At 42.1% G+C, this 23,440-nt stretch overlaps 2 protein-coding genes and 1 long non-coding RNA gene across 5 annotated transcripts in view; 1 reads left to right on the top strand and 2 right to left on the bottom strand.

Annotated features, from left to right (window-relative positions):
* Window positions 1–186: 186 nt before the first annotated feature.
* On the bottom strand, window positions 187–8,135 carry swi2 (Protein singed wings 2). Its single transcript, XM_011155140.2, has 10 exons — window positions 7,886–8,135; window positions 6,351–6,518; window positions 5,989–6,151; window positions 5,237–5,393; window positions 4,721–4,869; window positions 4,357–4,548; window positions 1,582–1,740; window positions 1,125–1,232; window positions 606–695; window positions 187–429 (listed from the first exon to the last, which is right to left on the bottom strand). The coding sequence occupies exons 1-10, from the start codon at window positions 7,912–7,914 to the stop codon at window positions 244–246; spliced, it is 1,401 nt and encodes a 466-aa protein (XP_011153442.1). The 5' UTR covers window positions 7,915–8,135; the 3' UTR covers window positions 187–243.
* A 3,144-nt stretch (window positions 8,136–11,279) lies between these two features.
* Window positions 11,280–23,440, top strand: part of LOC105191617 (thyroid receptor-interacting protein 11) — a 30,681-nt gene continuing 18,520 nt past the window's right edge. Inside the window, exons 1-3 of one of the 3 annotated variants that reach the window (XM_011155137.3) lie at window positions 11,280–11,559; window positions 12,626–12,705; window positions 14,268–14,342. In XM_011155137.3, coding sequence (XP_011153439.1) covers window positions 11,457–11,559; window positions 12,626–12,705; window positions 14,268–14,342 — 258 coding nt within the window. In that variant the 5' untranslated portion in view covers window positions 11,280–11,456. The remainder of the gene's footprint in view (window positions 11,560–12,625; window positions 12,706–14,267; window positions 14,343–23,440) is intronic. The other 2 variants (XM_011155138.3, XM_011155139.3) reach the window with 2 other exon arrangements.
* LOC112589709 (uncharacterized) lies at window positions 14,977–23,422 on the bottom strand. Its single transcript, XR_003113723.1, has 3 exons — window positions 23,319–23,422; window positions 16,232–16,463; window positions 14,977–15,922 (listed from the first exon to the last, which is right to left on the bottom strand). It is a non-coding gene; the product is annotated as an uncharacterized LOC112589709 (long non-coding RNA).

Raw genomic sequence — 23,440 nt, 5'->3', positions numbered from 1 at the left:
CAAAAAGCGACTACCGGGATCTCTTTTGTGTGGTCTTTTTCGTTACGCTCGTGACGGATTTACTAGAATCGGATTTACGAAATTACGCGTGCACACACGCGAGAGTGAGTTTGCGGGAAAATTGAAGCAAGAAAAGCAGAGGGAATATTCAGGCAGAGGATGAATTCGCTACAGTCTCCATTGTTGTTCTAATGACTACGCGTCGTCACTCGTTTTTCCTCGCGAGGCGCACTTGCAACGCTATCATGGTATTTTGGTGACGATCCAAGGCAGCTTGCCGGTTTTCTTGAAGGACCAGTAATCGTACAAGAGCTTGCCAAGCACGAGGAATATTAATGACGCCAATATGACGTTCAAAATGTCGAGAGGATGGAGCCAAGAATCCTCGTCCGGCGTAATGCAAATCTCCGTTCGCGTAAGATCGCGGATCTGAAAGTCGTTTTATATTATTAAATTGAAAGACGCAACGAAAGACGGGGGGAGGGGGAGAGAAAGAGAGAACGACCGGTCTCGATTGCATTATTCATCAGTTCTCTGTTTCTCGATAATTGTGAATCGAAGGATAAAAGACACGCCAGGCGCTCTCGCGACTGCCGTTCGCGTACCTGCTTGTTCGCGTTGTCGTTATCGCTCTCGGGGGCGCACCTCACGTCGTTGATATCCTTCACCAGATTCGGATATCTAATCAGCAGCACCTGTAAGGATCACACCAGACCGACTTGACAGAGTTCGAGGATCTGCACCTCCTAATTTCGAATTGTACAACGTCGCGGAGAGACTCGCGCGGGAGAAAAATAAAGAAAAAATGAAGTATCCGGAATTGCGAGTCGATCTTTTCGAGTTGGAAATTATCTCCTATTCTCCTTCTGTATTCCTTCATTTTTGTTCCCTCGTAACACAAAGTACCGCACCGAGACAGATGAAATACGCAGCTTGGATTAACCGAAGCGGCGACCGCCCTTGTAGGAGAAGTATTAAACTGGCTGTAATAAACTAGTGCTCGTGTGAGTAATAAAATCACTGAGCAACAATAATTTATTGCTGGTCGATTTATTACTCTCTTTCTACAAGGGCGATCGGCGGAACGATCCGAAGTCCGCGCGAAAATCCGGCCGGAATCGTACCTGAAAGCTCGGCGTAAAGTGACAGTCGCACGTCCACGAGTTATTACCGAGGTACAGGCTGGCCGCGTTGCCGTTGTGCAGAACGTTCTCCAAGGCGTAAGTAGGCAACTGAAAGACGCAGCGAGTCATAAAGCGTGCGACATAAGGTTGTAATCTGCGCGACTCACGCGCGCATATAAAATACGCGCGCGCGAGCTGCTACCGAGGCGCGACCGCGGCGTCCTTGCCGTGATACCCTCTCCTTAAATCGCATGCATCTCGTTTCTCCGTCGCCTCTCGAGCCGCGTCACGTCCTGCCGTCACGATCGATGCTTCGATTAATCTGCTCTGCACGCATCAAGTCGCTTTGCGCCGCGGTTTCTATCGCGCCCAGAACGGCCCAAAGCGGACTTTCTTGGCGCGCGCGAGCGCGATGCCCGAGGACGACGGCGAATCTCGATACGTCGGTCGAACTAACGTCGCTGAGTCTGTTCCCCCGAAGATTAAGCAGCCGAAAGCGATCCAACCATTCCGACCCTTCCAGCCGGACGATAGACTCCACCAGATTGTCGTCCACGTAAAGGTCCAGCACCGACTCGTATGCGGGATTCGTCGTGAGCGGAGTTAGATCCCTGATCTGCGGCAAACACGAGATGATTAAGGACATCGCAACTCCGTTGCCCGCGTACCGCTGAGTCGCACCGCGAGGACCTTCACCTCGGGCTCGCACTGAGCGATCAGCGCGATGCATTGCACGTTTATACGATTACACTCAAAAATAAGTATTCTATTTTGTAATGACATTTTTTCCATAGTCTCATATTCTAAGCGAAGACTTTTACAAGAAAAGGATTTTTTTCCGATAAAGCGATTACAGTGAACCATTCACCTAAAATCTGTTAGATATTATTCTGTTTTCCTCTTGTATCAAGAGAATGTTCTCTTATATCAATTAATTTTCCCCTTATATCAAGAAGAACGCTTGTCGGCGTTTTCTTTCCCATCTAATCACACAGACTCTCTCTCTCTCTCTCACTTTCTCCCCCCTCCCCCTCCCCCTCTCTCTTTCTCCATCTCTCCCTCCCTCCCTTCCCCGCTCTCCCCCTCTCTCCCTCCCTCTCCCCCTTCTCTCCGTCTCTCCCTCCCACTCTCTCTCCCACTCATTCTCCCACTCTCTCTCCCTCTCTCCCTCCCACTCTTCCACTCTCTCTCCCACTCTCTCTTTCCCACTTTCTCACCCACTCTCTCTCACCCACTCCCCCCCTCTCTCTCTCCCTCCCCCACTCTCTCCCTCCCACTCTCCCCCCCTCTCTCTCTCCCTCCCACTCTCTCTCCCTCTCTCTCTCTCTCCCTCCCACTCTCTCTCCTCTCTCTCTCTCTCCTCTCTCCTCTCTCTCTCTCTCTCTCTCTCTCTCTCTCTCTCTCTCTCTCTCTCTCTCTCTCTCTCTCTCTCTCTCTCTCTCTCTCTCTCTCTCTCTCTCACCCACTCTCTTTTTCTCTCTCTCACCCACTCTCTCTCTCTCTCCCACTCTCTCTCTCCCACTCTCTCTCTCCCTCTCTCTCACACTGCATTTGTTTTATGTACAACGTCTAAAACAAAGGAAAAGAGGAGAAAAATTGTTATTCAGTTTATGTTGTTTTTCCCGGTTGTTTCATCATAAACGAGGTTCAAGAATTTTTGGAGAAAGTTAACTTAAAGACATACTGGCCCATGTTTCAGTGTGAATACATAGATATATCCATTTATCATATTGCGTTGCACATCACATTAAATGCCATTTGGAGTAGTTGAAATTACAAATTTGTTTTCTCCTACTTTTTTAGCAGAAAGTCAAAAAAATTTAACTAGAATTTTTTCCCGACAGTTTTTTAATAATTTTCTTTGCTTTCCCTATAAAGCAAGGATTCCCAACCGTGGGTACTCTTATCCCCTAGAGGTGCGAAAAAACATTCTTGGAAGTGCGAGGAAAAGTGATTGTAATTAATAATAATTAAGATGAATTCTGGAATAATCCAGCATTTTTACCATCAAATTGAAAAGAAATGTTATTAAAATTGTATATTTTTTACATATCTGTACGTGTATATTCATTACGTATCATTATGCGAAGCTTGATACCATGGATAATAATTTTATAATATTAAAATGATAGTTAATTTCTATAAAATAATATACTGAGAAAAAATTGTATTAAAATTGCATTAAAAAAAATGTATAAAATTAAACAAATATTTGTTCGAATACGGCTGTGAATAAATTTATTCAAATTAGCGACTAATTTCTAAAATGAAATGTAGAGGTTTTCTGAATGTAAACTTTTTTCTTGAATTTTAGAAAATAATTGCTTAATTTAAGTAAATGTATTCACAGTCGTATTCGAACAAATATTTGTTTAATTTTAATACAATTTTTTCTCAGTGTACTATGTAATAATAAATTATTATAAATTAACTCCTTATAAATTAACTCCTTAAAATCCTAACAACTAATTTTTACCATAAAACATACGAATAAGTTTTTTTGTAGGTGGTGCGAAGAAGGTTCATTAATAAATTTTTAGGGGTTCGAAATACAAAAAGAGTTAGGAAACCCTGCCATAAAGGAACGTATAACCAGTAAGAATAAAATACAAGAAAAAAATAAGAATGAATAATAATCCCTTTCTAAAAAAGAGATTAAATAATTTGTGTATAAGAGGAAGTTTATATTCAAATCAATGAAATCAATAAAAAAGATTTATATAAAAATCAATTTGCATTATACTAACTTTAAGAATGATATATTTATAATATTTTCCTCTTAATTTTAGAGAAATCCTTTTGAGGCCATACATAAGAGTAAAATCCTTTAAAATTTAGATGATTCTGCTTATTCTGAAATTACTTTTCTTTTGGGTGAATCTTGCGAGCGTTCAAGAACTACGAGAAAAACGCGCGAAACGTCTGTGACTTAGAGCGAGATTTTTTTCTGTTTTTCACCAAGACTCCAATCAGATCTTTTGCTGAAATTTCGGTAGATCGCGGCAACATTTTTACGTTGTGAGTTCAAGTTGCAAATTCGAATTACGATAACTGCGTGGCGGAAAGAATCTGTCTCTGCAACCTTTCGTTGAAATGCGCTAGAATTTGTAGAAATTTGGATCTCAGCGTGAAATTTCCCGAGGAATTGCACCGTGTTTGCAAGAGTATCGTGAACTTTGACGGAATCTTGTAAATTACGGATTGATATTGCGAGAGCCCCGATCGGAAGCACCTTGTTTCCGGATAGATGGAGAGTGGTCGTGTTCGCCGGTAAAAAGTCGGGCATCTCGGCGAGGCCGCGGTGGCTACAATTTACCGAGGTGAAAGCTATGACCTGCCCGTGAGCCGTGAGCTTGCCGGCACGTCCGACCACGTAGACCAGCTCGCAGTCGCAGATCGTCCGTTTGCATTCCTCCCGCAGCGTCTGCAAGATAAAATTCGTCTCTGGCATTGCGGAATTTCGCGCGGCGATCGGAAGGAGGCAATCCACCATGCGTGTGTGTATGTGTGCGCGAGTTTTTTTCTTTTTTTTCTTGCGCTCTGTCGCGCTTTATCAGCGCTTGCGCGCGAAACAAGGGGCTGTACTTTCACGTTACCACGATTATCTCGACGACCGGGACGAGCGGTCTTCCATCATACGGTGCGGCGCAGAGCAATTTGTCTCTGTCGACGACTCTGCTCGCGACTGATCCTTCGTCGGAGTCCAAAATCCAGGCAGTATCTTCCGTACATCTCAATGGATTACCTTCGCCGGTACAGTTTCATTAATGATTCATGAGACACGCGCGCGTAAGAGCGCGATCTCTCTCTCTCTCTCTTTCTCTCTCTCTTTCTCTCTCTCTCTCTCTCCTCTGCGTGTGTAATCTCGATTAGAAAGAACTACCAGCCCGAACACTTTCGATGGAGAGAGAAAGAGAAAAAGAAAGAGAGAGAGAGAGAGAGAGAAAGAGAGAGAGAGAGAGAGAGAGAGAGAGAGAGAGAGGGAGAGAGAGAGAGAGAGAGAGAGAGAGAGAGGTCGACAATTGATCGCGGCGGAATTAGCATACGAACAAGGAGATTTTATGCTTCGCAGCTCTGCGGAAATCTTGACAGAGAGTTATTCTGTTTCTTACCGGCCAGATGAAGATACCTCAAGGTGGGCACATCGAGAGTCGTAACATTCATTTCCTGGAGAGCGTTGTTTCTTAAATCGAGAATCCTCAAGGCTTGCAGATTCGAAAACGCGTCTCTCGGCAGTGCGCGCAGCTTGGTGCCGGTTATGTTGATTTTCTACATCGATACAAACACCCCTCTGTCCAAGCCCCCGTAATTCTCAAGATGTTAACAATAATAATCTCTTTGTTACAGAAGAGCATTCTTTGGCGTACATAACGTTATAAAAATGACTGGAGGTATTCAAAAAATTAAATCGAACGTTAAATGTTGAAATTTCAATGAAGAACGTAGAATAAATGAAATACATAAATAAGCAAGATACATAAATACATAAATATAATAATATATAAATAAGCAACACGAATGATAAACGAAAATAGAAAAAATGGATCTAAAAACAAATTGAGTGGATAAAATGGATAGCCACAGAAGAAACCGATGCAAATAGAAAGATCAAGAAGGATAAAGATAAGATCGTCTCGCGGGAGTAACAAATGTTGAGTCGCTTTCCTCTCTTCGTCGCGCAATTGACACTTTCTCACACACGAGATTTAAATACTTGAATACTCTCTCCAAGCGGCGGTGAACCGTAACGTTAGGCTTTATCATCACAGTGCTGTTCCCTACGGAAATCCGAAAAACGATCCTGACAGGGTTCAGGCAAAGCTTACGACTGCTCCTCTCCAAGAGCTCGACAAGTGTTCTCTACCTCGAGTAATCCCGTCTCGGTCGGGAAGGCGGTTGACAATCGGGTCAAGTTACTGTTCGCGAGCATAAACTTTCGCAGGCGTGTGAAGTCCCGCAGCACCTCCTGCGGATCGAACGTCGCGTTCGGCCATTCGCAGAGGACGAGCACCTGCACGCTGTCGCTCCTGAAAATTCAGGATGAAACGTCGTGAGCACGAGAAACTCGGCCGAATCAACTCATAGCGTAAAGCTCACTCGGGAAAGATCTCCGCGTCTTCAAGCTCGCAGCTCCGACCTTTCGCGAGGGAGCTTAAATCAGCTCCGCCGTGTCGATCGCTCGAAAATGCAGAACCGACACTTCAAAGTTCGCCCGATCATATTTACCTGGCCCTCCACTCGTCCCGCAGACCGTTGAAACAGACGAGACGCTGGCGGCTCTCCGCGAAATCGCACTCGGGATAATCGGTCGCGTGCGGATGATGCCAGTAACAAATGTCGCCCTCCTTCGAAAAAGCGCGCGAGCCGCGCGCGTATGCGTGGAGGAGCGCGAATCTGCGGAATCGAGACGACTTTCATCGGCAGGCGCAAAAGTCTCGCGAAAAAGTCCCCGATGAGATTCATACCGCCTCCGCGGCTAATTATCTCTGAACATCTGCGAGAGACGCCGGAATGAGACGCCGACGCGCGCGCGCGCATGTGTGTGTGTGTGTGCGTGTGAAATTTACATTTCGAAATCGATATTCAATTTCGCATCGCTCGTGTTTGCTCACAAAATAGCAGTTCGGTTAACGACCTTAATATAATTCACGGGCCACTCGGCGAACGGGACGGAAGTAGGTGAGCGAGTTAACGTCAGAGATTTATAATCTTCATCGCTTGGCAGCTTCGCGTTATTTGCACAAGACGCGATAACGAGACTAATGCGCCGCATCGTTGTGTTGCCCAGCTGCCGCTGGCTGATTCACGCGCAGAATTTCATGTCGTCGCGTTCCTCACGATCCCGTTTCCGCCGATCCGTCGAAACCTTCCTCTCTTCCACGCTTCGCGATCGAAAATCTGTAGCTTCGCAAAAGTAAATTCGACGTTCTTACTCGACTGCACCGAGCACTTTTATCCCTAGACGGCTCTTTTATTCGATTATTTTTTTAATCTGTTTCCTTATTGTTTATTCGTATTATTGTTTGCTTTACTTTTTATCCATTCTTTGTTACGCTTACCTTCCATTATTTATTTATCTATTTGCATCGCAACGGCTCTTTCACGTATTTACTTTCGATCTTTATTTGTTTCTTTCTTAATACATTTTTATTATTTATTTAAATAGCTCTAATCAGACTTTCATTCTCACCGATTTTTTGCCGTCGCAGTCGCCTTTCCAATGTTTTTCCTTGTTTCGGATCTTCCGTCTTTCGGCGTGACGTACACAAGGCGAGCTTATTATCCTACATTTATTTATTTATTCGCACAATTTGTGATCTCAGCAGCTAGCTTATCGGAAGTCGGAGATGCGTGTTTCTCCTTTGCGCGATGCGCGCTCAAACACGCGCGCGATAAATGACGCGTGTATAATTAGCGACTGTTTAGGTATAAATCTGCATCAACATGACTAAACAAGAGAGCGTGATCGAGGCTCGCGCCTCGGGCGCATTAACGGTATTCTTTCTCCGACTAAACCGCGTCGAATCCGACGGCAAATATTTGACGATACATCGTAAAAGCCAGGATACATCCTCCGTGAAATGTCACGTCCACGCCGCGCATTTCGTCACGACTCACGCTGAACGAGTTCAGCAGGTTGCGCGCGAGTCCTCCTCGGCTTGAGGAAGAGCTGTCGCGAGATACTGCCTATCTTATTGTGACATTTTTGTCACTAAAACCGGCGAAACGAGTCGGGGGAGAAGAATACTTTCGATACTCACAGGAAAACTCGTCGCGCTGTTATTTCCATGATGTATCGAGTGCCGACGTAGCGCGGATAATCGTCGGGCGCACGATTGACAGTTTTGCGAAAGATCCCGCAGGATGGGTCCTCCTGCTGGCGAATTCACCGCAGATGAGCACTCCTTGTCAAACGCGACGCGCGGGACTCGCGTCGGTCGCCCGCGTTGTCGATCGCGTCCGCGAAACGGCAGGTACGCTAATGAGAAAATAGAAACCGCGTCAGCAGATGGATAACTAAAGCGGTCGCGGCGGCTTAGCGTGTAATGAACATCTTGCGCGATGATAACGAGCGCAGCCGAGCGAAGATGCGATGACGATCTGCCTCTGCGGTGCAGCCAGCGATGTACATTGTGATAATACATTTTTTAAACACCGTCCTGTTCACGTCCTCGGCTACTGCGCGACGAGCCCGAGACCTTCCCTAAGAGATTTTCCGGCTTCTCTTCCGGCGCACAGTGGGAACAAATAGAAATTTACTGTTCAAAAATCGCTAGAGACCACAATTTTATAGCAATCGGGATGCGATTGGGTCTTTCTTTAAATTAAACGTTAATCAATGTAGAAAAGAACTGTCGAGCCCGATTCCTTGAAAACATTCTTTTAAATTTTGCAGTATTAAAAAGAATTTGTAAGAAATTATCAAGTTTTGCGAGCCTCTGTTACAAATGGCAAAACTTTCCATCTTTTCGCTGCGCAGTACAGTTTTTCAGTACTAAGGTTTTCAGCATCGCTGATTACAAATCATCGCTGATATAAATATCAGAATTTGGCAGTTAACAATTGCTAATCTCCTGTCAACATAAACAAAATCATTGTTTTAACACAGTATATATACGTTGCAATAGAGTATACAAAGCCGTTCAACATAAATGTAAAGCCTGATATGAAGTATGATAAAAATAATAAATTCGGCGAAAAAAAGTTGCAAAAATAATATGTTTAAAATAAAATTGTTTAAACAATATATTTAGAAAATGATTGTTTTGAAAACCTGATGCTTGATGTTTTGAAAACATCAGATCAAAGCTACATATTTGGTTTTCGTGAGAACAATTCTATTATAAACAAATTATTTTGCAACTTTTTTCCGCTGAATTTATTATTTTTATCATATTTCATATCAGACTTCACATTTATGTTGAACGGCTTTGTATATTCTATTGCAACGTATATATACTGTGTTAAAACAATGATTTTGTTTATGTTGACAGGAGATTAGCAATTGTTAACTGCCAAATTCTGATATTTATATCAGCGATGATTTGTAATCAGCGATGCTGAAAACCTTAGTACTGAAAAACTGTACTGCGCAGCGAAAAGATGGAAAGTTTTGCCATTTGTAACAGAGGCTCGCAAAACTTGATAATTTCTTACAAATTCTTTTTAATACTGCAAAATTTAAAAGAATGTTTTCAAGGAATCGGGCTCGACAGTTCTTTTCTACATTGATTAACGTTTAATTTAAAGAAAGACCCAATCGCATCCCGATTGCTATAAAATTGTGGTCTCTAGCGATTTTTGAACAGTAAATTTCTATTTGTTCCCACTGTGCGACGGTCGCGCGAAACGCGCGAATCTCGCCCGCGACCTCACGAGGATGTTATCGAAATTATTAATTATTATGATTTTTATATCGTCGCCCGCTTTGTGAAGCGCGGTGTTTCCGCGGGGTAACTCGACGTCAGGTCGATTGGATGCTGCCTTGCACTTTCAACACCCGCGAAACCTCAACTATGACAGCTGTAATAAAGTGAAGGTTGAAAGGTCACTCCTTTTAACCACGAACGGTAGGTCAAAAGACTGTGTAACACAAGAATAAAGATAAAGTGGTGCATTTTAGTACTAGGGGTCGTTACTTTTTAAATATGTCAAGATCATACAGTTGTTATTGTTTTGCGCCAAGACATGTCGAGTTAAATGATGATTACGATCCAATCAGAAACATAACGTTAATTCAAAGTTGATTCGACGTCGATGAGGATTAAATTAACGTTGATTCAACAGTTCATCGACCATTTCAACGTCAAAACAGCGTCGAATCACCGTTATGGTTCTAACTGGGGATTGTTTTATTTTCAACCTAATTTTTCTGTTGAATTTTCACATCAAGAAATAATTTTTTGTCAAAAATGTAACAAAGGTATTTAAAAAAAGGAACTTAAAACTTCAGGTTTATTCGTAAATGTCGTTGTACAATTCAGTTTCACGGGTGCTTTATTACCAATAAACCGATTTAATGTTGAGTCATATTACGACCTCGATTCTTACTTAAGGAAAGTGGCGGCTCGTAGCGGAGACTTTGAAACTAATTCGTCAAAATAACAAATTTAATAATCTGGTGCTGTATGCACCAGCTTAGACTCTTTATCTGCTTTTAAAATAATGAGTGTTCTTAATCGGTCTAAATTTATTGTCATTATCTGTCTAAATTATTATTGATAAAAATTATCTTTTGTCATGAACAAAAATAAGGGGTAAAAATATAAAAGGTGTAGAGATTGTTTAGACCCGCTATTTTTACAAATTAGTTCCAAAGTCTCCGCTACGGAGCGCCACTTTCCCGAACGAAGGATAGACGATATCAGCTCAATTACTTTTATATCGATTATCTTTAGTTTACAAAATCGATTATCGTATGATGTTCTTTTATCTTGATTATTCGATATTAGACGATAGGTGTTTTCTTAATGTTATTAGAAACGTTATAAATAATTTTACAAAATTAACCCTAATTTATACTGTAGTTCTTTTTTATTCGTTTTCTAGACGTTCATTACGCGTTTCCTAGTCTTAAAAACTAAAATGCTGAGTTTATTTTGGTCGAAAATCAAATTAAAATTTGCTAATCCCCATAAAATTTAGCCGAGACTAAGCCAGACGTCTTTTTTGAACTTTAAAGTTGTAGTCAAATAAAACAGATATATATGTATATTATGGTTCTTTATAGCTGCACTGCTGAACTAGTGCAATAAGTTAAAATGAAACAACTATGGCCGCGTTCAGCAGAAAAAGCTGCTTACTAAGCGCTTAGTGATTATTATCTATGATTGGAGTATTCTTTTAGATCTCTAACAAATCCAGGGGAATGAACTAATCAGAAACGATAATCATTAAGCGCTTAGTAAGCAGCTTTCTCTGCCGAACGCGGCCTGTTTTTTCTGTCTCTATGTTTTTATGTCTCACTTATTGCACTTATTGCACTAGTTCAACAGTGTAGCTAAGTAAAGAACAGACCCTATATAAGGGAAAATTTACGATGAATATTTTTAAACACATTTGATTGGTTGCGAAAAGTAACCTGCAACGTGTCTAGTAACTTTCGTTGTACGTTGTCGACCATGTGAACGTCGACCAAATGCACAGATTTGTGCATTTGTATGTTTAGTAAAGGTTACTACGTGGTACGTGTTGGCATGTTTTTCCAATTTCTATAGTCTTAATGAGTGCGTTTCATCGTCGCGATGTGTCATAAGTAGAACGATCATCGCCAATGATAAATGGCCGTATATTTATTGAATAATATATGCGACACTAATTATAACGTGTAAAATGGCGTGGTTTGGAGACAGTTTGGCTAGCCTCTCTAATTTAAAGGGACAAATCGCAAACTTCACGAAGGATGTTCTGTCTGAGGGCATCGTCGAGGAAGTAGGTACGTGCAAGTATGCTGACACGTTATAACACAATTCCAAGTCTGCATTTTTATCAATACACAGTTGACCGATAAAAAGATAGGTTACGTCTGTCAGATGACTGTTCTACTTTACCGATCGAGAGACCATTTAACAGCTGGCGGGAGTGACTAGCGATTCGTATGTAAAATTGCTTTGTACATTCTTATGAAACTTTATTGAAAATAATTATTTGTTAAAAGGTGATAACTTGTGCAATATCACAGAGCAATGTGTACTGGCACTGTTACAATCTCGATCAAAAGTGTATGTATTTTTTAAACATACATTATGTCGAGTTTTATGTTTGAATGTAACAGATAATAGTGTATTTTATTATTTGTTTATATATACTTTCAATCCTCTATCTGTCGAATTTTTTCTTCATGTGATTTCTCCCCCCCCCCATGCATGTTATTATTTAAATTTCTTTAATTATTTCTAATGATCTCTCTCCGACATTTTTCATTTTGGTTCCTATAAGGATTTTATCTATTAATTGTTTAGAAAATACTGTGAAAAATACAATTTAAGATATGACAAACTTAGTCTGAATCTTGCAAAATTAGATTTAAAGTTTTCATACAAGACTATATATGGAACGACAATGAAAAATACTACCACACACTTGATTCTGTTTTAATATAAAAACTGCTGTGGTTCTTTATGAACAATTAACCATACATGCATGAATAGTTGAAAAGTTAATTTCTACATTGCAAATCAGTAATAAAATTATTGATTAGTTATCCTAGTCTTAATTTTGATTCTGCTTATGTTAAGAAGCCAGTGAAACAGATATCTTTATATATATCTTAGAAATTTATATAAAACACATAAAGCATAATTCATTGCTAATTAATTAATGTTTTAGCATAAATAAATCGAAATTGAGTGTTTTCACTAAATTTTATCAGAATCAAAGGATATACCTTTTTGGAATTATAATCTTAAATATGATATAATGCTGTCAAGTATAATTTATAAAATTTCATAATTGTATAATCATATAGAGGTAATTGTTAATCTAATTGTTACTTGTTACAGATGAACGGTCAAAGGCACTGAAAGAAGCGAATGAGAGATGCAGTCAATTGGAAGATTTACTCAATACCAAAGATGCCGAAGTAAGTATATCTGTATGAAAAATTGTGTGATTTTTTATCCTTTTATATATTAATTATATTGATATATATCGATTTCAAATATATTTTTACGCTTGGCATATTAATTTCACTGTAATCATTATAATCAATTGATCGGATTATGAAATCTTGAAGAATCAGAAATATCTATACAAGAACGGTATGAATTAAACCGCGTGTGCGTGTTTGTGTGTGTGTCTGTGTCTGTGTCTGTGTGTGTGTCTGTGTCTATGTGTGTGTCTGTGACTGTGGCTGTGGCTGTGGCTGTGGCTGTGGCTGTGTCTGTCTATCTGTCTGTAATTTCGATAGAGAGACTCAAACATTTAATAACAGAATTATAAAGATCTTTTACATTCCAGATATTGACACTTTTTTATCAGTAGTAGACAAGCACAGAACTATCCAGTTTTCTTTTAAATGATTCTCAGTAATAACTATATCCCTTGTGTTGAAAAAGTTATTCGATATACGCACAGATGTCTGCTGGTCTGATAAGCGCGGAGTTACATTGTGATTAGAAATTATTTTAACAGATGTCGCGTTCTCCCTAATAATCGCGAACGAGTGTAAAGCAAACATGTGCACTTTATCCGTTAATATATTACTACCTGGAATTCTTTGAATCGCATCGAGCAGATCGCATGTAGGTATCTCGAAATGGCATAAACTGCTGCAAGACTCTAAGAAGGGAGAAATCCATTGTACGTTTGCGTCGGGAGATTTTAAAGAAAGAAACGAACAAAACGCGGTGAGACGTTTTATATAATTACCTACACGACGTGGCACTTCCTATCGCGAGCAACAGTCGAGAGGGGTTTTGGCGGCACATGCTAGGGGTCGTACAAGATAACGCATCGAGAATCGGAAAGTGGGGACCGTTATCGCAATACAAACGCGAGATAAGGACGGCAAATGTAAACGCTCATCGTGCGTTCTGTATCCCACAACGGTACCACCGGACTTCCTTCTGATTGTGCTTCCTAATATTTAAGGCGGAGGTACGATTATCTCAACCGTCTAGTTCACGACGGTATCTCCACTCGAAATCTCTCGCGCTGATCTTTTTCGTACCTCGTCAAGAATTACGGCACGTCCTCGTCTAAAATCACACGCGTTTCTTTTTGCCTCCCGCTGAACAAACAAATAAACTCGCTACGTTTCATCACTTCGAAGTTGCAGTTTTATAATTCAGTCTGTGCCTCAGAAAGGGTTTCTGTGCGATGTTATATTATTATACATTATTTTGCACAGAATCGCGCTATATGTAATTTATGCGGAATGTTTTACAAAATATTTGATTATCTCGTAATCTCTTGGGCGATGTACTCTCAGTTTTCGAATACGTTCCTCTTTATTACCGTGTTGATTTATTAACGTCTGTCAAATAGACTCTTCGCTGTGTAACACACACATACACGTACGTACATAGGAAAAGTAAAGAGATAGAAAGAGCGGAATTAATCAATCGATCGCGATAGTTATAATCCCGATAATATCTTGTAGTGCAAATTCAACAGAGTGCAAGGGTCTTTTCTTATATACAGATTTCTCTCCTACGCCGACAAAACTACGAACTGCAAACGGCTGTCGTCGAGATCAACGCAAAATCCAAAGAATCGGTAAGCCAGCAATTCCACGTTTGACAATTCGCACGCTACTGCGGTCACGTAAAAAAGTTCCATCACATATTATCTCTCGCATAATTAGGCGCGAATCATGGCGCCTCTCTCTCTCTCTCTCTCTCTCTCTCTCTCTCTCTCTCTCTCTCTCTCTCTCTCTCTCTCTCTCTCTCTCTCTCTCTCTCTCTCTCTCTCTCTCTCTCTCTCTCCTCTCTCTCCTCTCTCTCTCTCTCTCTCTCTCTCCTCTCTCTCTCTCTCTCTCTCCCCCTCTCTCTCTCTCTCTCTCTCTCTCTCTCTCTCACACGTTTAATCTCACCCGATAATAATTCGTCATTGTTAATTATACGCAACATGTGTATAAATATCGCGATATCCGTGCGCGGTAATTGGTTAACAATCACGGGCACCGAAAGAATATTGCCCGGCGTTTCATTTCCGTTCAAACGCAACGCTCTCTTGTAGCGCGTTCTTTTTTTTCCCGCGAATGTTATTCCACGCCGAAGTTATCACCTTTACAAATGTAAGAGCCGCGCTCGCGATTACGTGACCTATAAACCGCACAGCGACGTCGTCGTGTACCTTCATACACCACGTCCACCGAGGAGAGAGAGAGAGAGAGAGAGAGAGAGAGAGAGAGAGAGAGAGAGACCTCCTCTTCTCTTCCGAAACTCTTAACGCATGAAACTCTCCGCTCCATCTTCCACTACACATGTGACAGCGATAATTTATTGTTACGTCATTATAATAATAAGGAGGACACATGCAACAACTTTAAGTCGCCTCGCTTGTCACTGTAACTCATTAAGTTGCAAACGATGATATAAGTGTGTACACGCGAGGAGTGTACGGCGAATGCGCTCGCGATAACAAAAGCTAGCCGTTTGGTATTACCTGGATAGATAGCGCGCGCGATAGTAGTTGTGTTAATAGCAAAAAGGTAATTTTTTTATCGGTTCCCAGATAAGAAGCTTTGGTCTCATCGATGCGTTCGCGGCGCGTAGTAGTATCTTTTCACATCGGCAGGATACCTCGTTTCAAAATGTCGCTTTATATTTCTTTATTTCTCTCTCTTTACTTTTTATTTTTTCCTTTTTTTTTTTATATATATAACGGGAACGCGGAAGGCGACGTAACGGCGGAAATGCTGTTGCGCGGAAAGGTGGAATCTGATAAATTATTATTATGCAACAATAGTATTATTGAGCAATAAAATGAGCAGAATATTAGAGAATGGACGAGAGAATATTAGACGAGGTCGAATAAAAGGCGGTTTGATCGACGCGCAAGAGCGAAGAGATACATCGGGCTGCGCACAACAAGTGCGATTTCAGGCGATTTTGTCGCTGATACGAGACGATTGCGTTTTCAGATCGTTATAACTCTACGAAGCAGCGTTTTCAAGCATGATCTTCCGTCATCCTTCGCGTACGCTGCCTCTCGTCGTTGTTTCGTGTTGCAGGAACACGTGTAGTGTAGCGTACAATGTTTGAAGGATGATAACAGCGCGTTAAGAAGTTTCCATTTAAAATTGACGTAGAAAATCGTGATTTCGGAACACACTTGTTCCTGGCTTACAAGGCCTGAAATATATAACGCTCGTTAAGACTGAACCGCCTTAAATTTTCGGCAATGTTGAAACGTATCGCCGCGTGGAACGCGCTCGCTTGGCCGCGGAGAGTTAGCTAAGAATGGCAGATAAGAAGGTAACCGCGCGCTCTTACGCTTTATTACGTATCTTGGATCAACAAAGGATCGGTCTTGCTCTTCGCAGTGAAACGCGTCACGAATTTCTCCGAGAAAAGAATATCTTGTGCAACTCGTCCCCGTACAAAATCGACGGGATTATCCTTCACGAATTTATCGAGACAAGCGAGACAATACGTACTTACTTTCAGTGCGGCTCGAACGCTTCTTCTTTTCTCAATGTAGTTTCGAATGTAGCCGAGGAAGCTTGTCTTTGATTCATTCTCGGACTCGTTGTAACTCTCAATTTCTTGGAGTAAAACTTCAGTAGAGTGACCGACCAGTCATTCGAATTCGAATGATTTTCAATTCATGCAGAACAAATTCTCCGCTACGAACTGTCGAGCGAATATCTTCACTCGAGATTGAAGAGTGGATCTGAAATATATAAGGTTGATGAATATGTAGCAGTTGATTCTTTTCGATTTTCAACAACTTTCAATCTTTATTTAAATTCGATAGAACAAGATTAATGAGTGAAATATTCTCCGTTATTATCGACCTTATTCCATTTATTAGGCGAATCAAAATAGAAGCTTGGTGGCTTTTAAACTATTAAGTCATCGATGAAATTTCGTACGTCATCAACAGTAATCAGACAATGCGTGGTGCATCGATCGGAACAAGCGGAAATCCGATGGAACCAAGTCTGGGGAATACGCCGCGTGTAGGAGAACTTCCCAGCCCAATGTAAAATGGTTTTCTTTGCGGCTTCTGCTGTATGCGGTTTTGCATTGTCGCGCAGCAGGATGACTTTACGGCTGCCTAGTAAACGGCCTTTTTTCTTCAATCGCATCGCACAAACGTATCGATTGCTCTTGATAAATCACTGCTTTAATGATTCCACCCGGTTCCAAGAGCTCATAGTATAACACTTCCACCATATACAGAGAAGAACTTTTTTTCCGAAACGTTTGGTTTTTGCTGTCGACGTTATCGGTTGATCAGAGTCAGGGTCTACCCGTGATTTTTGCGTTCAGAACTTTCATACATAATCCATTTTTCATCACCAGTTATAATTTTGTGCAAAAAATCTTTTTTCTCTGGCGAGCGAAGTGACGGCGCATGTAGTCGGTTGACGATTTTTGCTGTCAATAGTTAACGTGTGGAATCCACTTCCCTTCTTTTTGTATTTTTTCCATATGCTGTAAACGACCGCAAATAGCTTTCTGACTTACTTTTAGCTTTGCCGCAAGTTTTTATTGTGTTTATGCCGTATTTTCATTCAGTACATTTTGCGACTCGTCTTCAAATCTTTTTGGTTGGTTGTGAAGATAAAAAACACCACTTTGAAAACGTTCAAACCACTTTCGGCATGTGCGATCGGTCACAACATTTTCACTATAAGCAGCACAAATCTTTTGGCTGCATCTGAAGCGTTTTCGTTTAAATGAAATGCGAAATGCATCGCGTATCGAATATGCTCTTTATCGATGTACTACTGATTAGTTGAGATTATATGCATCAACCATATTTTGTGCCAAACCATATTTTCATTTCGAAAAGTTAAATGCCAACACTTTAAAACCGCAAAAGAGCGGGAAAATATTCCAATTTCAAATTTTGCTTTGAGCTGTATAAATTTCATCGGAAAGAACTAACCACTAGACCTAACATTTGTTCCTATCAATCGAGACACTCAATGAAATGAAATGAGAATCTGCTCCAAGCTGCAGCGGCGGCATTCTCATTGCCGCTTCGAGTGAGAGAATATCGCCGCTTCTCATTCGCGTTTCGAGTGAGATTCCATTTTGACATTCTATTTAGGGAATAGGTTTGAGAGGGAAAGCGTTCAAAGTGTCTCGCATTTCCGTGCCGTCTCGTTCGATCGACAACGAGCGACGACGTCTTCGGAAAAGTCTCGCAGGGAGCTCGAGCGCTTGGATTTTCCAATTCCCCGGAGCCTCGGAGGTTTGCGGAAAAAATGCAAAGCAGAAGGTGGAAGGACGCGATGACTCACTCGCGCATCGCGCATCGCGCGTTGTTACGTATGTTGCGCGAGTGTAGCGACTTGATAGTCCTTGAAATCCATCGAAAATTACCTAATGCGTCGTTTATCGTCCAAGGGACGCTCCTTACGCACTCCCGTCCTTCGTTTTTCCGAACAAAAAGTCGGCCGGCGATACGTTCCTTCAACGCGAACGCTATCGCGTAATAAGCAGTCGTTACGAAATTGCGTCCACGGCAATTTCGCAAAACATCATACATAATAATGTGATACGACGATGCCAGGACGGTCGCGCGCTGCGTTAATTCTTCGCGTAAACTCGACGGCCGTTGTTGAAAGGTCTTGTGTTTTCTCGTCGAATGCTTTCAGAGGGAGGCCCCCTATTTCGGCTCTCGAGGACGATCGAGGATTTCCGCCTTGGAGCGCAAACGCAAACGCAAACGCCGGCTGCTCTTGAGTACGCTTTTGCGTGAAAGCGAAACAGATCCGTTTAAGGATACGTTTAAGGTGCATTAATAATTTGTTCTTGTTAATTAGTGTCTTGAGACTTGCCCCATATGAGATAGACTCAGACTTTAACTCGGCGTTGAGTTCATCCGCCGAAGCGTACGATACGTTTGACTTGATATCTGTAACCAAGGATTTCGCATTTAACTCTGGCTAGCCGGCTAGGTGTCCTTTTTTTAAAAACGTGGGGAGTTTCACGTGAACTCGACGAATTTAGCGTCGATTACGTATATTATGTAGGAACATGGAAATATTTAATGAACAATGGAACTTTTCACTCTTTCGCTCCTACGGGTAAGTTATACAATCGTCGCCCTGAATTCAAGTCTGAGTACCTTACTTTCGGCAAGTCAGAAATGACAACTAAATTATTACGGGCCTGAATCCGCGAAGTTGAAGGAGAAGAGGGAGGGAATATTTCATTTTGATATGAATTCGAGTTGGACCATTCCGCCAACGTCGAACGCCGCGTGTGCAGTTTCTGCGCCGACGATATGACGTTCCGCAATTCGTTTCGGCCGATCGATCTCGATTGATACTCTACTCCCTACACCCTGTTTTATTTTCGCCGATAACAGTCTGAAGTACGATAAGCGACGCGGGTTGGGGTGACTTGGTTTTCAGCAACGATAGTGACTATGACGACTATTCTCCATCGGTTGGCTATAAATTCAGGTCGAGCGAGCTTGCAGCAGAAATCAAGCGAGTGCCATTCGCGCGATAAAGTTCCCTGAGTTAAAGTTTTTCTCTCGAAAGAGTCGCAAAGGTTAGTGGTATCATATACATGCATGCATGCATGCATGCATGCATAGATACATACATACATACATACATACATACATACATACATACATACATACATACATACATACATACATACATACATACATACATACATACATACATACATACATACATACATACATACATACATACATACATACATACATACATACATACATACATACATACATACATACATACATACATACATATACATATATATATATATATATATATATACATACACGCACATACATACATATTCAATGTCCGGCTATTGTTGTCCGCTCCAGATTATCGTCCATGATATATTTGTCACTTAATATCGCGCATTTATCTCTCGAAAGCTTAAAGCGATTCCATGTTCTCTTTGCCATGTGATACCTCTATGCTCAAAGTGCAAAGGCCGACAAGTGATCAAGTCTTGACACTATTACGCCCGCCACGCAAGATTGAAAATCATTGTTACCACGCGTCATAGCCAGGGCTTCAATATTTGTGCGGATCTAACAATGGCTGCGTTCATAAAACACAACGGTTGAGTAATTTGTCGACGTTATTGGTCTGAACTGGTAAGTATCTAACAGTAAAGACTAATCGCTCAGTGAGCGCTTTGTTTTCTGAACGCAACCATTGCTTCTTCGTCATAGCTGACGACTCTAATGGCGGATAAAAGGGCTTCGAATTCGAATTAGCCGAGGAATAGCTGAAGTATCGGCTCTGAATCCGGATCCTGGACATTGCGAAACTACTCGGTCTCCGATCGAAATCGTCCAATTTCTATTATGTTTTTCGATGTTTTTTAGAAAAAAGAAAATAAAGTAATTCCGATCGAGGACCTTGTCCACCAGTTCGTAATATCCTCACAGATCCAAAACGGTTCATAGGGAAGTCGGCTAGGCAGACAGCAAAGAGATCCCTCCTCCGAGCATTTTAACGCCCTTTAACGCCCGACTTTTTTATAAGTGTTTTAAGAATAAAATTTGAGTTTTTTTTAACTGAGACTGTAAGTAGTGATAACCAAAAAAAATATCAGAATTTATATATTCTTCGAAAAACTACCTTCTGAATAAATGAGTACATGAAGTTTCCGCTTTTCGTTTGTTGGTTTCATTAGTTTGGTTTTTTATCGTTTGTTTTTTGTTTATTGGTAAATATGACTTGGAGCCTAAAAGCATATACGAAATGAGCAACCTGTGCAGAGAAAAATAAAGGATAATTTATACGACATAACTCTGATAATCAGCCTGACATTTTTGAGCTGAAACTTTACTATATTTGTGAGTGAAGTTTATCACTCAGAGCATCAAGCTTACTATTTCAGAAGAATATCTTATAGATCCACCATTTAGATAGTCAATCGTCCCTTCATTTTTCGCCGCATAAAAAGTGTAGGTTTCACCAGGTTTCACGAAAATAGATTGATTTCTTGATTTTCGTGTCCACAATATTGGATTCGCCGTTTTGAATTTCTGTATTCTTTTAATTTCACATTTTGCATGTGAGAAAGCTTCCAAATATATAAAATTATAACAGATACCAATCTATTCATTTATAGTGCATTTCTAGATGTCAGTAACAATGCTAAGTATGCCTACTTGGAATTTGACAAAACATGTTATCATTAAAACTGAGCTAAAAACAGACTGAACCGAATCTACATACGATCTATATACCATTTTTTAGAAGAAGAATTCATCTTTATAAAAGGGTGCAAAGAAAACGAAAATATCTCCTTTTTTGACTAAGTTGTGAATTCTTAAATGCGTTTCTGGTAACTATAGTTACCAGTAAGCGTAAAGGGTTAAATTAATGAATCAATATTTTCTGACTTTGATTTAACCTGACTTTGATGTCTAACTTGAGGCGATTGTGCTTACTTGAGTAATGATAATTATTTCGGACAATTTTCCTGTCAAATCCCCATCAGTTCTCTCATCTGTCTCTGTTCTTTTTCTGCTTAGTCTTTAGTATTCGGGATCGAAAATTTACTCCAATCACACGGCGCTGTCGACATTTTCGGTACTTGCTTCGCGCATACCCGCGCATACCCTAGCGAAGGTTGAGATCCTGCGATCTCGCTGTTAATCGGAAAGTCCCGTGTTTCGGGAAGCTCGCGACGTCGCGGGATGTATTTTTCAAGAGCATCAGACACCCATAACGACAGGAGGAGAAGGCATAGAACGTAGGGACGAGCGGTACAATAACATCGTTAGAGCGCTGCATTAGCATAACACTACCCGCGAGGATACTGCCGCGCGTATTATTATCCCATCTATAGTCGTTCTCGATCGTACACCTCAACCTCGGTTTGTCATCTTTGCCCTTTCCTCGGCTGCTCTTTTGTCAGAGGCGAGCCATTTTTCGTAGCCCTGCCGAAAACAAATTACCAACGGTAATATACGCCGAGAATGAAGCGTCGGACTGCCGTGAAACTCAGCGCGACACGCCGATTACCGTCGTCGAAGGAAGAGCCGGATAGAGGCGAATTAAAAACAAAAAGAAACGAAGAGAAAGCACGAGAAACGCGCTCGCTGGAAGCGTGAAACATAAAGAGATGCGAGTGGGGGACGGGACGAATTCTCGCCGATGGTTACGTGCGCGCGTATAATATCGACTCTTTTTCCGGCATTATCGCTCGTGATTCATCATACTCGGCGCGCGCGCGCGCGCGCGCGAGACCAGGCGATCGGCCATTTGTATTTATAATTGTTTTCCTTTTTCGCCACACGTACGTTCGATCGACGGAACACGGCTGCCTTGCCGCGCTCTTCGTAGGGGACAATTCCGCCGACACGGTGCTTTGGCGCGACCAGTGTTCTCTCCCATTTCCTTCAGCTGTGCCCGCAGCGTGAGCGCTGCCATAGGGGCCGATAAAGGTGTCCAGCCGACGCCTGCGTTAATAACAGCGACACGTCGGCCATGGTTTACACGCGCTGTGCCGACTTGGGAAGCGCTTCCGACGACGAACGAGCGCTTCGTCTCGCCAGCGTTAACGCCACGCACGTTGCAGTCGTCGTCGTTTTTCCGCTTTCCTTGTATTCGCTGTATTCGCGTTCTTTAGCCGACTTTGACGGCGACTATATTCTGTTTTTCCCAAAAAGATCAAAAATAATAGAAATCCGGGGAATCATTGAACGATTTCGATCGGAGACCTTCCCGAGCAGTTTCGCAATGTCGAGGATCCGGATTCAGACTCGACGCTTCAACTATTCCTTGGCTAATCCGAATTCGAAGCTTTTATCCACCATTAGAGTCCTCCCAGGGACAATGTCAGATCCGAGCAGATATTGAAATCCTGGCTATAGCGCGCGGTAACTACGATTTTTAATCTTGCATGGCAAGCGTAATAGTGTCAAGAAATTTGGACTGCCGGGAATGCCGGTGTGTATTCTCTCTCTCTCTCTCTCTCTCTCTCTCTCTCTCTCTCTCTCTCTCTCTCTCTCTCTCTCTCTCTCTCTCTCTTTCTCTCTCTCTTTCTCTCTCTCTCTCTCTCTCTCTCTCTCTCTCTCTCTCTCTCTTTCTTCCCTCTCTCCCCCTCTCCCCCCCTCTCTCTCTCTCTCCAAGACCCGACGTGCGATTAAAAGCGGAGCAAGCGAGCTATCCACCCTTCGAATTCCGCGGGCGACTTCTCGAGGCGCGCTTTTCGCCTTCGCACGATTCGCGGCAGCTTCACGCTCACGTAAAGGAGGACGAGAAATTCTTCGAGGAGGCGAGAACTCGTCCTCGGTGAACCTCGCGTTGGAAGCTACCTTATCGTAATATTACATTTCGCGCTTTTTCATTCCCAAATTTACTTATATATCCGAAGGACTTTCGGATGTGTTTCGTTTTCTCCCGCCGTCGTCGTCCCCTCGTTCGCGGGGGTCCGCCGTCCACCCGTCCGTTCGTCCGTTCGTTCGTTCGTCCGTCCGTCCGTTCGTTCGTTCGTTCGAGGTGTTCCTCGACGTGAAATTGCACGTGTGCACATGAGGCATCCTCGCACAAATAGTCACCTTACGTGCACACCGCCCCGCTCGCCCTCCGCCGCTCCTCCAGCTCCGAAGGGTCGCGTCGCTTGCGCGCCGTGGAAGGTGGAGCTATCGAAACGCGCACAGTCGTTCCTCGAGCCGCGCAC

This window comes from Harpegnathos saltator, unplaced genomic scaffold (assembly GCF_003227715.2).
Source record: "Harpegnathos saltator strain DR-91 unplaced genomic scaffold, Hsal_v8.6 scaffold59, whole genome shotgun sequence".
Taxonomy (NCBI): domain Eukaryota; kingdom Metazoa; phylum Arthropoda; class Insecta; order Hymenoptera; family Formicidae; genus Harpegnathos; species Harpegnathos saltator.
Note: the sequence above shows the minus strand (reverse complement) of the source record. Positions and strands in the feature narration are given on the sequence as shown.

What these genes read in the sequence shown, in the direction of transcription:
- swi2 (XM_011155140.2), bottom strand. Translation starts at nt 7,914, where the DNA reads ATGGAAATAACAGCGCGACGAGTTTTCCT. An exon ending in CGGGACGAGTGGAGGGCCAG is followed by an intron (nt 6,152 to 6,350) that starts GTAAATATGATC and finishes CTGAATTTTCAG; the next exon opens with GAGCGACAGCGTGCAGGTGC. An exon ending in GAGGTATCTTCATCTGGCCG is followed by an intron (nt 4,870 to 5,236) that starts GTAAGAAACAGA and finishes GTACCGGCGAAG; the next exon opens with GTAATCCATTGAGATGTACG.